The 14,547-nt window shown below is 42.0% G+C and overlaps 2 protein-coding genes across 2 annotated transcripts; both read right to left on the bottom strand.

The window, feature by feature from the left end:
• Nucleotides 1–468: 468 nt before the first annotated feature.
• exosc6 (exosome component 6) lies at nucleotides 469–2,072 on the bottom strand. Its single transcript, XM_079501441.1, has 2 exons — nucleotides 1,657–2,072; nucleotides 469–1,230 (listed from the first exon to the last, which is right to left on the bottom strand). Exons 1-2 carry the CDS (start codon nucleotides 1,935–1,937, stop codon nucleotides 681–683), a joined length of 831 nt encoding a protein of 276 aa, XP_079357567.1. The 5' UTR covers nucleotides 1,938–2,072; the 3' UTR covers nucleotides 469–680.
• A 2,742-nt stretch (nucleotides 2,073–4,814) lies between these two features.
• chst6 (carbohydrate sulfotransferase 6) lies at nucleotides 4,815–12,129 on the bottom strand. Its single transcript, XM_079501702.1, has 2 exons — nucleotides 12,008–12,129; nucleotides 4,815–8,719 (listed from the first exon to the last, which is right to left on the bottom strand). Exon 2 carries the CDS (start codon nucleotides 8,565–8,567, stop codon nucleotides 7,368–7,370), a length of 1,200 nt encoding a protein of 399 aa, XP_079357828.1. The 5' UTR covers nucleotides 8,568–8,719; nucleotides 12,008–12,129; the 3' UTR covers nucleotides 4,815–7,367.
• Nucleotides 12,130–14,547: the final 2,418 nt, after the last annotated feature.

Genomic DNA, 14,547 nt, shown 5'->3' on the forward strand with positions numbered 1-14,547 from the left:
TCGCCATTACATCACCTAATCAACATGAGTTAGACTTTAATATTAGCACCCCTCACTTCACACGGGTGTGATTTTTATTTGCCTTGCTCATCAATAAATTATATTAATCTTTTTTCACCAAAGACGGAGTGCCTTGTATTCCCTTTTTTCTTTGCAATTCTGCAATTTACACCTTTGGGAATTAAGCAGTATAGAACTTGAAGGAAAGATACCTTTTTTGTCTATAGAGAAATCTCCATATATGGGCATAAAAGGGACACAGACAGATGGGTGGAACGGGTACTCTTGACACAGGTACAACATGTATTGCGCATTGTGTGCATGGATCACCAACTTCCATCGTTATCGACTCTGTGCTCTACAGCCGGGCACCTGTCTAGTTAATGTAAAAATTGGTATTAGTATGCTTAAGTTGTAAACTGGTTGGTCAGATCCTGAGATCGGAGGAAAACTGCTTTGATGTCTGAATCAGCTTGTTAAATGAGGTTTTTTTTGTATTATTTAATATTAAACTGTTCATTTCCACAGATCAGCAAAACATTGACCACATCACTGATATGACATGTCAAGCACATAATTTGTATGCATTATTTACATTCCGGTAAAAAAAAATGCATCAGTATTCATGTAACATTTTTATACGGTAGACACAAAAAACATTCTACTACAAGAGGCAAGTCTCAGCTTTCTGACGGTGGTGGGGCTTCCCTCCGCACGGCTTTGGCCAAAGCCTGTTGGATGACAGGGTACAGTCTGTAGCATCCCTCGATGCAGGTCCGAACTCCCGCCGTCACCGTCTCCTCCCTCATTTCCCCGTCCGACTGTAGCCCGGATATCTGATTCAAACTGGGGAGGAACGCAACGGTCAGACTGCCTTGGTTTTCATCAGCGCTGCTCGAACTGCAGCCGGTTTCGTCCAGGTAGGCAGGATCGATCACGTAAGACGCGCCATCCTGCCGGATGGAGCAGCCGAGAACCAGGTCGTACATTTCGATCCCTGCGTCCGCCAGGGCGAGGGACGCGCAGGTGATGGCGTGGGCCAGGACCGAACCGTTGTTCTCCAGAACCATCACGTTGACCTCGATCTGCGACCGGGGGTATTTGTGGAGGCACACGGCCGGCTGCAGACTCTCGAGCAGCATCAGTGAGAGGCCTTTCTCCTCGCTCCCCTGTATCCAAGAGCCCCTCTCAGGGCAGGAGAAGGGAGCGAACCGCATATCAGTCATCAACCTAGATGGAAACAGAGAAAGAACAGACAAGATATAGTTACAAAATCTGTTTGGTGAAGGTTCATTAATGACACCAGTCAATGTGTGCTTGTTGAAAAGGTTTACATGCTGTGATTTTGTTTTAAACACGCACATACGCGCGCGCCGTGCGTCAAAACGTACGACCTGGTTCTCGGCTGCTCTGCTCCGCGCGCACACACGCACAGCCCGCGCGCACACACGCACAGCCCCCCCCCCCCCCCCCCTCAAGGACCCCTGGGGGACCCCACTTTGGGAACAACTGCTTTAAAATACATTTTGATACCAATACTTTTGTACTTTTTAAGTACATTTTGAATTCCATTCAATGGGTAAAACATGCGAGAACTTTTTCCACCACTGGCTACGGCTACGCACATGCATTATCATCACAACATGATCAACCTACCTCCCACACTTCATATCAGTCTCGTCTTTGCGTTCCATCTCTCGTGGGCCATACACGCAGCACATTAGTTTGGTGTTTCCAGCTTCAATGTACGCGGATCCTTTTGCTTGGCTGATCAGCCCACAGCGCACGAACACGGGTCGCACATCAACCTGATCGCGCTGTCTGCCGTCCGTCGTCTTACCATCTGCGGCGGACGACGTTATCACGGGCTTGGGCCGAAAGAGGGAAAGGCTCTGTGACACCTCTGGTCCCCGCACTCTTTTAGTGTCAGTCGGCATCGTGGTACTGTAGTTTGAAGTTGTAATAATACTAATAATTCTTCAGAGATCCGCGATTCCGCGTGCTATGCTGTTCATGCTCAGTGCTCAAGAGTAAATGGCAGTGTTGCCAGATCTGAGATCTTGTGATAGAAACAAGCAAGCGAAAGAAAGAAAGAAAGAAAGAAAGAAAGAAAGAAAGAAAGAAAGAGAAACCACTCCACAAATAAGCAATTTAAATCTAAAAATTAGTAGTATTTTGTATTATTATTTATTAAACACAAATCTGGTGGTAGTACCTGGCACAAAACACTTTTCAGGTGGGTGGGGTGACTGGGGTCCGTGTGGAGTCATGGAGTGTGGACAAAATAACTAATTTAGAAACAAGACAAAAAAACTAACAATATACTTATTTAATATGCACAAACAACTTCACAGAAAAACAACCCCAATCTCGCTTATAATAAGCAGACATGGCAACACTGATAAATGGTCCACTGCCGAATGTGTCCCGATGAGAAACAGCACAAAGCGAAATAGTTCCGCCACCTGTGTCTAGCGTATAGTAGCTAGCCTGGCTAATAAGCCAGACTAATATCACACAACACTGTCGCGGTATATGGTAGGCAACTTTTTTTTGCCAACGGCTGATTCGGTCTGGTTTATTAACCAGGCTATATAGTAGCAGGCACGTGTGCACTGCCACGTGTGCACTGCCACCTGCTGGATACTATAAATGTGTCAAAAGGGTAGGCCTACAATACTTCAATAAATGGCGGACAAAGTACTCACATTTCCATCTCTTTATTGGCACACCAAAAAGGAACGCTTACGCGTTTCGGCTATGCGCCTTCATCAGCAGAGCATAAAGTATCCAGTCAATCAATCTGACATCCCTCTGTGTGATATCACAAGGCACTCATGGTGGTTACTTCTCCTATGCCACAAAAAAATCAGACCCGTCTGAAGTGAGTGGTGCTGTACTGTACTGTACTGTACTGTACTGTACTGTACTGTACTGTACTGTACTGTACTGTACTGTACTGTACTGTACTCCTCCCTGGCATGTGTGTGTCTGTGTCTGTGTGTTAGGCTGTGCAACAGTGACACTAAGTTGGTGGTGAACAAACGCTATAATGCTATTTTCGTGCTCAGACACAGCCATGGACACAGGGACACGACAGACAAACAGTTAAAGCGCCCCTTCCCCTTTACTGTAAATATTATTATTTGGATAACTGTTTATATGATGTTTTTAGTAGCCTACTATATATTTCATGTCATTAAATGTTTCGATAAAAAGTGTATCTTTGAAAAACAAAGAAAAGGTCCCACACACTGTCAGACACTTGCCAAAATGTTGCTCTTTATTAGGTCGACGTTTCGTCGATTAGACCTTCCTATGTTTTTCAAAGATACCCTTTTTTATGTATGCTCCATTGCCCTACGCACCTGTCACTAGCCTTCTGAGGTGTGCATCGGCCTTTTGCTAAATATTAAATGTTTCGATGAATTGAGTATGACGGACTCCAATAGAAACAAGGCATAGGCTTTCATGGGTTTAAATCTTAGCAGACCTTGTATTGAACTGTATAGGCTGCCTACATTTCTGTCTATTGTCTGTGGCTATGCCAAAGGTATTTTAAAGCAAAGGTTAAAGTTATGGAAGAACATGTAGGGTACATGATTTGAATGAAAGTTAAGTAGCCCAAATCACAAGACCTTAAATTGCAGATCTTTGCCTACACCTATATCATTTACAATAGGCCTATAAATCTTTTTGTCTTTTATTGCCGATTTATTGGCCAGGTCTCTCTTGAAAGAGTTTAATCTCAAGAGACCAACCCATAGTTAGCCCAAAGTCAAGTGCAAGAGCTAAATGCAACCAGTATGGGAAAAAATGGACAGAACAACCAAAGTCACTAATGAGGGCAATAATAATGCAAAAGACGAGGACACAAGCAAAAATGTATTGCAGTCATCATTACTAAAAAGAAAGAAGAAGAAAAAACGTCACGTACTTGTAATCTCTGTCTTATTCTAAAACAAACAGTTGAACAAATAACAGTCTGATCTGTCAGCTAAATCTATTGTAAGGCATTAAGGCACTAACACTGTCATTTCTCTGTGCATATGTATGCCTACTAGTTTCCTACTTATTTTCAAGTTTAGGTGAGAAACAAATTATGAAATTGTCAGTAAATGATCACAGGACATTGTGTAAAAGTGATCTCTCTATGCCCAAGAACAGCAAGAATGATACACAAACACAATAGAGGATGCTTCATATATTATTCACATTATGTGGAGATAGCTATTAGCTGTTCAGGCACTTTATATAGCAATTGTCCAAAAGCATTCCATTGACAATTAAGCAAGTGAAACAATCATTAAAGCAGCACTATGTAACTTTCCTCTTATACCCTGGATTTGAACCTGGTTTACTGCACAAGTGCTATAGCCTAGAGCCTGCCTGCTTGCTCAGAGGATGAATTGAATCTTGACCATCAGGTCAAAATTGGTGTCAGATCCTGTGTCGAGGTGAGACATGACCTTTGACACAATCTAAATGTCTCATTAGAAGAACAGGGAGACAAATATTATATTGTATACTCTAACATACAGATTGGACAGATTTTATTCATAGAAAAAAGTTAAATAGGGCTGCTTTAACACTAACATTTGTTATACAGACAATTGGAAATTCATTTGAAATAACTTAAAAAATAATTTAAACTGTAAGAAATAGCACTTTGACTATGATCTATGTAGCAAGTTATGTGCAAGTTCAACTTCATTATGGAATGTCTGATGAAAACAGCACGAAAGCTACAAATCACCGTTCTTTTCATTTAGTATCAGGATCAAGGACTTAAAACAATTGTGTATAGGGACAAATCTCACCCATGTACTGCGGCCCTTGTCACTGCCAAACTCGGAGCTATGCCACCTTCCCTAACTCCCCAAATGTAGTCCTACACCTGCCATGTTGGGAACCAACACAAGTGTTTCATTATTGTTATTGTGAATTAATGCATGGGACCCGAATGGAAACAAGACCGCAAGGTCTTTCTTCGGTGCTGTCATTTTGGACCAAACATGCTTTACTATAACATGTACTGTTTGCATTTTATTGTCTAATAAAATTATCAATCAATCAATTCAATGCAGGAACAAATTGAAACACCTGTGTTGGTCCCCAACATGGGAGGTATAGGACTTGAAACTCATGAATACATGCAGGCACCGTCACCAACCAGTAGACGTCACTAGTGCAGCAACATGACACAATCCTCGTTGGTTTCCCACCTTTCCCGCCCATTTGCAATTCTTGATTAATCTTAAACACAAAATAGTCTCATGATACTTTCAGGAAAACTGGGCTATTATTTTGTGATGCATTTTTTCATGCAACGGTACAAAGAATAAAAGATAACATGAGTGAATGTAGAAGTGAATCTCATCACCCTTGTGTATATGTCATGCATTGTGTCACAGAAGGGCAATGTTTTAAGGCAGTGTGAATGACAAATTGATATACTGATTTGTTCGAGTGAGAGTGGGTTATATACACGTGGATATAGATATATTATAACTCCCAATCACATTATGATGGCCTGAATATGGGGTAAACAAGGTAATCCCAAACATACAGCCGATATATTGTTTAACACTGCTATTAAGCATGTGACACAATAATGCTGTGTCAACATGCATTTCCTCTCTGTGCCTTGAACTACGATAATAATAATAATCGTCATCTATGGGTATAAGCGTACCTATTACATGCATATTAATATGCACCATGAGACAGACTCTAATGTAAAATTCAACTCCACAAACCACTGTGCAGTGCACGCACACAGAATAATATACTTGACATGCACAGTGTTCCACATGCTGAATATCACAGTACCATAATATGTCAAGTACCATGCAGTTACATACATGTTAATAAAACAAGCGACTGTTGAAGAAAACAACAAGCTAGAATTGAAAATGGCATGGTCGTGTCTCAATGAAAAACCTCTTGCTTTCTTCAGAACCAGTCCTGACTTGTTGGCCCAAGAGGATCTATTTCTAAAAAAGGCTAGTTCTGATCATGTGTTAAATAAAAAATGTATTATTTATGAATCAAATACATACTTTACCACATTGGAAACAAGCCCTCAGGGTTTTTTGTGTTATCCTTTTAGCATTACTGGCGTAACTGTACCTGCTGTAATGTTTGTGTGCACTTTGTTAATAAAGTATTCAATCAATCAATCAAAGACCTACAAATTATAGGTAAGCCTTGATATAAATTATCTTTATACTTGAAGGAACCAAAGTCAACGGGCCATTTGCAAAATCATATTCCAGTTTAATCTGGCTCTTAAAACATCTACAGTATCTGCAAATTGTAAATCAATGTGATTTAAGATTATACTACTGCCTAAATGTAGACTTCCATACCCTTAAAAACCCTAAACACTTGTCGTGTAATACAGCTGGATATTGATTTCGTTTTTGTGTGCAATAATCAAAGAAACCCAGTATATGTAGACTTCACAGTACATACAGGGATGACTTGGAATCCAGAACAAATTTCCCTATGGGGACATTACATTATAACTTATCTTACTGTCTTTTTGTGTATAATATTATTAATATCCACCATCTACAGTACTACAACTAAGAATGTGCACTGGATAATATCGTGTTATGTGCTTCTGTTGCTGCCCTTTCAATCATGAGATTGTATAGAGATTCTCAATATGTAGTAAATCCATATTGTTGTTTCATAACCAACATAAAAACACAAAATCGAATATAGAACCTTGTAGCTTGTAGATTGCCAATTTTTGCTATTTGTCATACAACGAGCTTAGGTGGTTAAACCACTGGTCAGTGGTTAAACCAGTGACAACTGCTTTGATCTGTTATGTGTGTCCAATCTATCCAGGTTTGTTTTGAATTGTTTTTCAATCAGGTGTATCTGCTTGTGGTACAGGGCTGAGGCATTCCGTCCCCATGAGTTTTGTGTCATTTTTGAAACACACTAGTTGTTATAGGCTAAGTATTTGAAACTGAAGGACACATTTCAGAGCTGTCATTATTCATTGCACCAACAGAATCCAGAGGGCTGCATTCTGTATAAGTTATGCACGGATTCCAGAACAAAACCATGGCGGACAGCAACACTCTCATCACATTTCTGCCCTTTCAGGACGGATCAGTGTTGTATACAAAGCAGACCAGATTACACACTCAAATTGGGTCCTTCTGTGTTAATGTTCATAGAGAGTGTTAAAAGTGACACTGAGAATTTCACTGTGTAATCTGGACATCATGACAAAAGATAAAAAATTATCAAATATAATTATTCTAATCTATAGACTTCATTCTGTAGACAAATTATAATACTCTGCTCTTTGTGGTATAAAAAACGTCTTAGTGATCAGTTTTGTGCTAATTATTATTGGTTTGTTGTTGTGTTTTGGAAGGGAGCCAACTGAAGTGATATTGTTCCCTGGGTTCCAGAAGTTCCATGTCAAGTCTCTTCTGTTCTTTGTCATTGTCAACGGTCCTGTACCCTAGCAACGACATAGCGCCCTTACACACTTCCTGGATCCGTTTGACCTTGTCGTGGGCCAATGTGGAACGCCACGCCTGCGAGACATCGGCAGCGTTCCGCGAGGTGATTTCAAACGCCTCTTTCTTGGTGCCTTTGCCTTTCCCGTGCGTCACCTTATAGATCCAATCCTGCAGCGGATCGGTCATTTCCAGCCCGACAAACTTATACATGGCCTTGATCTCCGTGAGCGGATCCTGCACCATGTCCTCATAGCGCACCATCTTGTAACGACCCTTCAGGAACTCTGGGGGTTTCAAGGTGGCCCTCTCGTGGATACGCACATGGCTGCGGCATATCTCCTGCATGACGCGGTACTGCGTGTCCGCAACGGAGGTGCCCCCCTGTTCCAGGACAATGGCGTTGTCTTTCATGAAGGCTTTGGCCGACTGCTCTCTTGACCGGACCACGGCACGTGGGTCCCTCACCAAGTGAATGATTCGGAGGTCCAGCGTGGGGTCTTGGAGGAGCGGATAGAGCGACTCCAGCTCGAGGAAACGCACCTCTTTCAACACCACGTGGCTGTAGGTGTGACAGGCGCTGGCCGCTGCCTGCAGCCCCCTGGAACTGCACCGCTTACGGCACTCTGTCTCGTTGCTGAACTGGGGCCGCGGCGTGAGAGAGCAGGCCGGCGGGGAGCACAGAGCGCGGCTGTGGCTCCACATGAACAAGGTGGACATGTTATGCAGCTCCGGCATATACGCCTCCATTGTGGAAAGGTCACACTGAAACACGCTCCGTATGAGGTCACGCACCGCCATCCGGAGGGCCCGGGCACCGGGCTTCTGCAACGTGGTCCACACGTGCCAGCCGGGCTCCATCAGATAGAAGACCGACGGATGCTGGCTGAACACCTGGCCCAAGAAAGAGGAGCCTGATCGCCATGAGGATAGCAGCAGTACGTGAACCTTGCCCTGGGGAGGCTCGGAGCCGCAGGGACTGAGCTGAACGTACCATCCGAAGAGCAGCACTACGGCCGCTCCCTGCAGGATCACCAGGACAACCACGGTGGGAGGGCCCAGTCTGCAGCGAGGCATGATGCTCGCCGTGTCAATCCCTCTGGCTCTGTTGTATCTGTGGGTGTGAGCTCTCACAGCTGTTGGTGCTTGGGCTGGATGGATTCCTCCCTGGTTCTTCTGGGTTAGTGTCGGTCTCTCTCTCTCTCTCTCTCTGGAGCTGTGTATCTGCTCTGCGGCACAAAATGTATAAGGGTTTAGCATTAGAAAGAAGAGGGAGGGTGGGAGGCAACGGATGGAGGGAGGGGTATATGTTAAATAACTAACATGTGTGTTCCTGAAATGTTCTTGCAGTACCCCTATAGATGTGCAGTTCCATGACCAGATCAGTCTAGTCTAGAGACCGACCCTTTATGCGATGTAATGTATTTATATTGTAATCACTGAGGGGATTACAAAGTTTGGGTCAAAAGGTAACACATGACATTGTGAATGATCTCATCATGCACTATGCTTGCATTACCACAAACACAAAGTAACATTCACACCATGTGCTGAATTGAGACAATACAACAGCAAGTTGCTATTGTATTGTAGAACAATACAATCAACTATTTACTGAATTGCTATTAGCAACTCAGTAAAAATCTGCAGTCCTAGACATTAGAATAGTGTTTTAACAGGCAGGAAAAGGAGTGAGGGAACACACTGTACTGCATGGTAACTGACATAATGTATAGCCATATGTGGACACTCAACATCTGGAATTACTGTAAGGACTCTATTACAGTCTGAGGAGGGGGAGCAGTCCATTGTGTATTTTGTGTGTGTGTGTGTGTGTGTGTGTGTGTGTGTGTGTGTGTGTGTGTGTGTGTGTGTGTGTGTGTGTGTGTGTGTGTGTGTGTGTGTGCATGTGTGCATGTGTGCATGCGTGCGTGCGTGAGAGAGACAGAGAGTGAGGGAGACAGTAAGAGAACAAATGTATTCAATGATTCAAGTTGATGTGGCAATATCTGGCACAACAATATAATAAAAACCAAATGTAAATACAGGTTCAAATCTGAGTGGAAACCTGAGTGTGGACTTGTGTGTAACATGTGTCAGGAATCTCAGGATGTACACTAGTGTAAAGTATAGAGAATTCTGAATAACTTTATAGGTGTGGAAATTAAACAAAGATCTTATATAGAGACAATAGGATCGAAAATGTAGCAGAAGGCTGGTCAATTTATTGTCATTGTAACACGTACAACTAAATTAAAAGTGCCAACAACCGATCAGTGCATCAAATCACTAAAATATATAGCAGTAAGACGCCCATGAGGGTGAAGTGGCACTCCTCCTGTTAATTGCACAAACCCCTATTATTGCCCTATAACATGCATTGCACTATAAAAACATGTATTGCAGCTATTATTAGACAAACCCCTATATGTACATAGGTACCTTTTTTGAGCGGTGCCTAACCGCTCCATTATGTAGCAATGTGTGTATGTCCTGGCTGTGTCTGTCCCTGTGTCTGTATGTCCGAGCACGGAAAGCTGCAACACGGTAATTCTGTCATTTCTCTACCGTAATCGGACACGGGGAGGCTCGCCGGAACCGGGCCAGCCCCTTGGGCACGTTCCTGGGGGTCTGGACGTTCCTTGGGGTCTGGATGTCACTTCACTCGTTTTGATTGTATTGTTGTATTGTTTGTTGATTGTATTGTTCCTTTTGTTTTGCTTTGGCAATGTAAACGTATGTTTTGTCATGCCAATAAAGCTATTTGAATTGAATTGAGTATATAGATGGATGAGTGAAAGCAACACAAAGCCTACAGCCAGAGGGACAAAGTTAAAAAGAAAAGAAAGTTACACTTTGAATGATTATATGCGCGCCGACTGTTTAGACACTGCTGAGGTGATCCATGAGCGCCGACTGTTTAGATCACTGCTGAGTTAATCCGGCTGCTTATTGAGCAAGTCCTAACAGGGACGCCTTACCTCCAGCCCTCAGGACATCTACAACATACACAACAAACATCATGACAGCTCTCCCTCCGTTTCTCTCTGCCGTTTCCTGTTCTTTGTCTATATAGCCTCTTCTCACCTCTTCACACATCCTCTCTCATTCTCACCCACTGTCATCTCTCTCTCTCTCTTCTTCTCCCTGTCTTCTGTTACACATTCTCTGTCTCTGCAGCAGTGTTGCCAAAAGGCTTATTTCCCGCAACTTTTGGCTTGTTTTTTTCTAGAGTTGGGGGGGGGGGGGGGGCTTGTTTTAAAAACACTGTGGCTTCTTTGGCAAATCGATCAAGCCAACACATATAAAATATACTATAATTCCCCATAGGGATAGGGGGGGGTCCCATTGAGGGGGATTGAGTGACAGAATCGGTCTGGTGTCTCTACTTATTAAGCCCTGGCTAAAGTATGTGTAGACCTACATAGTAAATAGAATGATATATGCATCTAATCTATTTTTTGGGGGATATATGGCATTATGGCATATTATTGGGCTTGTTTTTTGAGGTGAGATTTGGCTTTATTTCTCATGCAAGGTTTGGCTTGTTTTTGGAGGTGGGTTGGATTATTTCTCTCACGAGAGTTGGCAACACTGGTCTCTGCAGTAGCTTAAGTTGCCCAGCCAAAAGATTCTATTTTGTATCCATCTGTTCTGTCTCGTCCTGCAAGAGGAACATGAAAGGTTGTTTATCATAGCACAACCAAATCTAAAAAAAAGTCTGTGTTGAATTAAAATATATAAAAAGTGGATATTTGGCCACTTCCAGATCATGTCATCATGTCAGTCTCCTTTTGACAATATCGAGACAAAGGTATGCCTTTGGTGGGATAAAGGGAAATGCAACACTTTCAACTTGTGTTTCTGTAGAGTAAACTTAGGTAGACATGTCTTCCACAGCATTTAAAAAAAAGAATATTAACAAAGTCTCTGAGGAATAGACTACTAGACACATCTGATCTGACTAATAGACACATGTTTCCTTGCAACACTATATTATGCAGTCAACGTGAAAGTCGTGAATGCACCATTTGGCCTAAACCGGCTTATTTTATTCGTTCGTTTGTGACATTTGTAATGAATTTGTAGGCTGTCAAGTAATTAATTCGGCAAAATAGCTACTGTATCGAGTGTATTTTCACTATACAATATGGGAGAATCGCAAATATGTAAACAGCATTTCTCTCCCATTCTGGCTTTCCATTGTCGTTGTCCCAGCGACCCCCCTCCCCCCCATTCAATTAATCGCTAGTCGTTTACATTTATATAAGTTTTATGTAAACGTAGGCTTATTAAAAAAACACGTATGAATCCAAACAAGAAATGAATTTCTCTGTAATGTGGCACACGTGCGTTCGCTCCTTCATCGGGTCCATCGGAAAGGAAACGTAAACCAAAAGTCCCCATGAAAGTAGCCTAAAGAAAAAAGTATTTAGTCTTGGCTCAGTGGATGGCTGGCCACAGTGCCACTCTGTTTGCAGCTTCTGTGTTATTTCGTTGGAAGCCTACGGTCTTACCTTAACGCCGGTGTTGCCTGGCGACAGACCACATATCCAATGGAGAACTCTTCAAAATCCCTTAGTGGGGGGGGATCACTTGAGGTGAATCCTCCCGACAGAACCGCTATCTCCAGTGTCCGTTTGTGTACAAAGAGGACTTTTTTTTAAGACGTGGCCATCGGTATAGTGGCTGGCAGTGGGATGGGCGGGGGACAGCAGCAGGGGTGAAACGGAGGGGTGGCATTTCGGCAGGCGGGACCTGAGGCGTTTCTCAGCCAAATGCCCCAGCAGGAGGGAGGCATAATTACGCAGAAAGGGAGAAAGCAGCGGAGACTCAAATGGATTGCGTAAAAGGACGCGCTGCGTTTACGCACAAAGATTGATAACAGTTTATGTTTATGACATGATCTGACACGTCCATCGTTTGTGGCAACTGGCAAGTTCCTTATGTGTGTGGTTGTGTAGCCACAGCCACACACATAAGGGAAATAAACTATATAACATTCTTACAGGTGTTAATTATAAATTACTTTTAATTTGTCCTGAGAAACAATGCAATATGGTATTAGCGTAATTATACTATGAATCATGCCTTAGGCTTACTGCAGCCATATAGCCATCCATGTCGAGAATTCTTTAGTTTTGGTTTGTTTTTAAGGAAACAATACTTTAATAGCCCAGAGACTATGTAAACAAAAATACACCTAGTGACCTAGAATGCATTATGTGAACAATAGGTCTACTCTACATCAAAGGCTAAATGCAATGGAAAACTACTTATAGTACATAGCCTATTGAATATGCACTTTTGTTTTGGTTCCAGTATCAAATAGTTAAGTTTACTTAAGCATATTGTTTTCTGGTTGGTAGGATGCACCTGGTTCCTGAATGACACAGATCATATCCTGCGTTTACCGCCTTAGGCAGTTAATCCACTGAGACTGGTCTGGTGAAGGCTTGGGTGAATCAGCAGAGAGGAGACCAGTGGATGACATTGTCATGGTGTAGCCTACTGAGTTGGGAACACATAGTTATGCACATGGAAACAAGCCCTCAGGGCTTTTTGTGTTATCCTTTTAGCACTATATATAAAATATATAATAAACTGTTAATAAAGTATTCAGTCAATCACAAATAGTGGTTGCGTTTGATGGGTATTTTCTTACCTTATGATTTATTGTTTCATATTTTATGTTCACATCTTATTACTATGTTAAAAAAGACCTTGTAAATCTTCTTGTATCTGGTGAACAGGACTGCCCTGTCACACAGTGATGTCATATCAATATTTGCGTGTGTATTAATTCCACTATCAGCTGTCGCCCACTCCAGATTGTCATTGTCATTATACCAAAAGGGAAATAAGATTAAATGGAGAAACATGGAAAACAACCCGACAACAACCTTGCTCTTAAAGATGAGGATAAACATACACTCTCACCCTATGAGATAAATGGACAACAACAGAATCCTAATCACGGAACGTGATTAAAGTCGAAAACAGGATTCAGACCATCGGACGCCCATGACAGCCTGATGACATCTTACACTAATGGGACCTTTCAACCTATTGAAATGTGACAGCTGAATCCTAATCAATGTTTTTCAGTATATATGTTTGTGCAAAATGATATGTTGACATTCAGAGCACTTAGGAGAATTCTCTCTCCTCTATCCTTTACCCTTGTACACACTCGGAATCTGAAGAAAGAAACTAAAGAAATCTGAGAATTACTTTAAGAACTTGTGTCTTGTGTCAAAAACTCCTTTCAGGTTTTTTTACATTACTCTAAGTTCATCTTTTGTGTTTTGATACCTGGTGTTCTCACTTTTCCAGTGAAGTCTTATAAGGTCGAGGTATTTGCTATCTTGGCTATTTTCATAGCCTCAGCTATAAATCTAACAGCGTTGCCTATTTCTCATTTTGTTGAAATTCTATTGAGAATTGTATAGTCCTATTGACAGTGGTGTGGCTTTCAGTGGAGACAGGGCGTGACCGTTACTAAACAGTCTGGCTGAAATTTACTGCCATGCCCAATGAATAAATGAGCTAATTCACTGGTACTGGTCCAGAACTGGAGAAAACAGCTTTTTGTGTCATTGCACAAGTGAATAGCAAGTACACCCTGGGCGTACGTCACACTCAATGAATATCAATCCAATATGAGCATTGAGCAACTCCACCTTTTAACTTGCCATCCATTTTCCTATAGCTGGATGCCAGCATGTCATCCAAACCACTCTGTTATGTCCACAATATATAAAGTAGGTTGCCAGTGTTGACCTACAATATTTTCCATTTTCAATTCAGAAACAAATAATTCCCACACAGCAGTCAATTGTGAAAAAACACTTTTTCGATAGTTCTTCGCACCTGTATACTCTGAATTGCAAAAGTTAGTTTTTCTTAAATACTGAACAATATCTGCCAAGTGCCAACTACTTTCTGAATTTGAGAAGTGCCTATTATATTGTTTAACCAGAGTGCACGTGGTTCTAAGTTATTTTGTAAATCAGTCACATATTAACAAGGTAAATGACCATGTATGCTGTATGGG

This window comes from Electrona antarctica, assembly GCF_951216825.1.
Source record: "Electrona antarctica genome assembly, chromosome: 5".
Taxonomy (NCBI): Eukaryota; Metazoa; Chordata; class Actinopteri; order Myctophiformes; family Myctophidae; genus Electrona; species Electrona antarctica.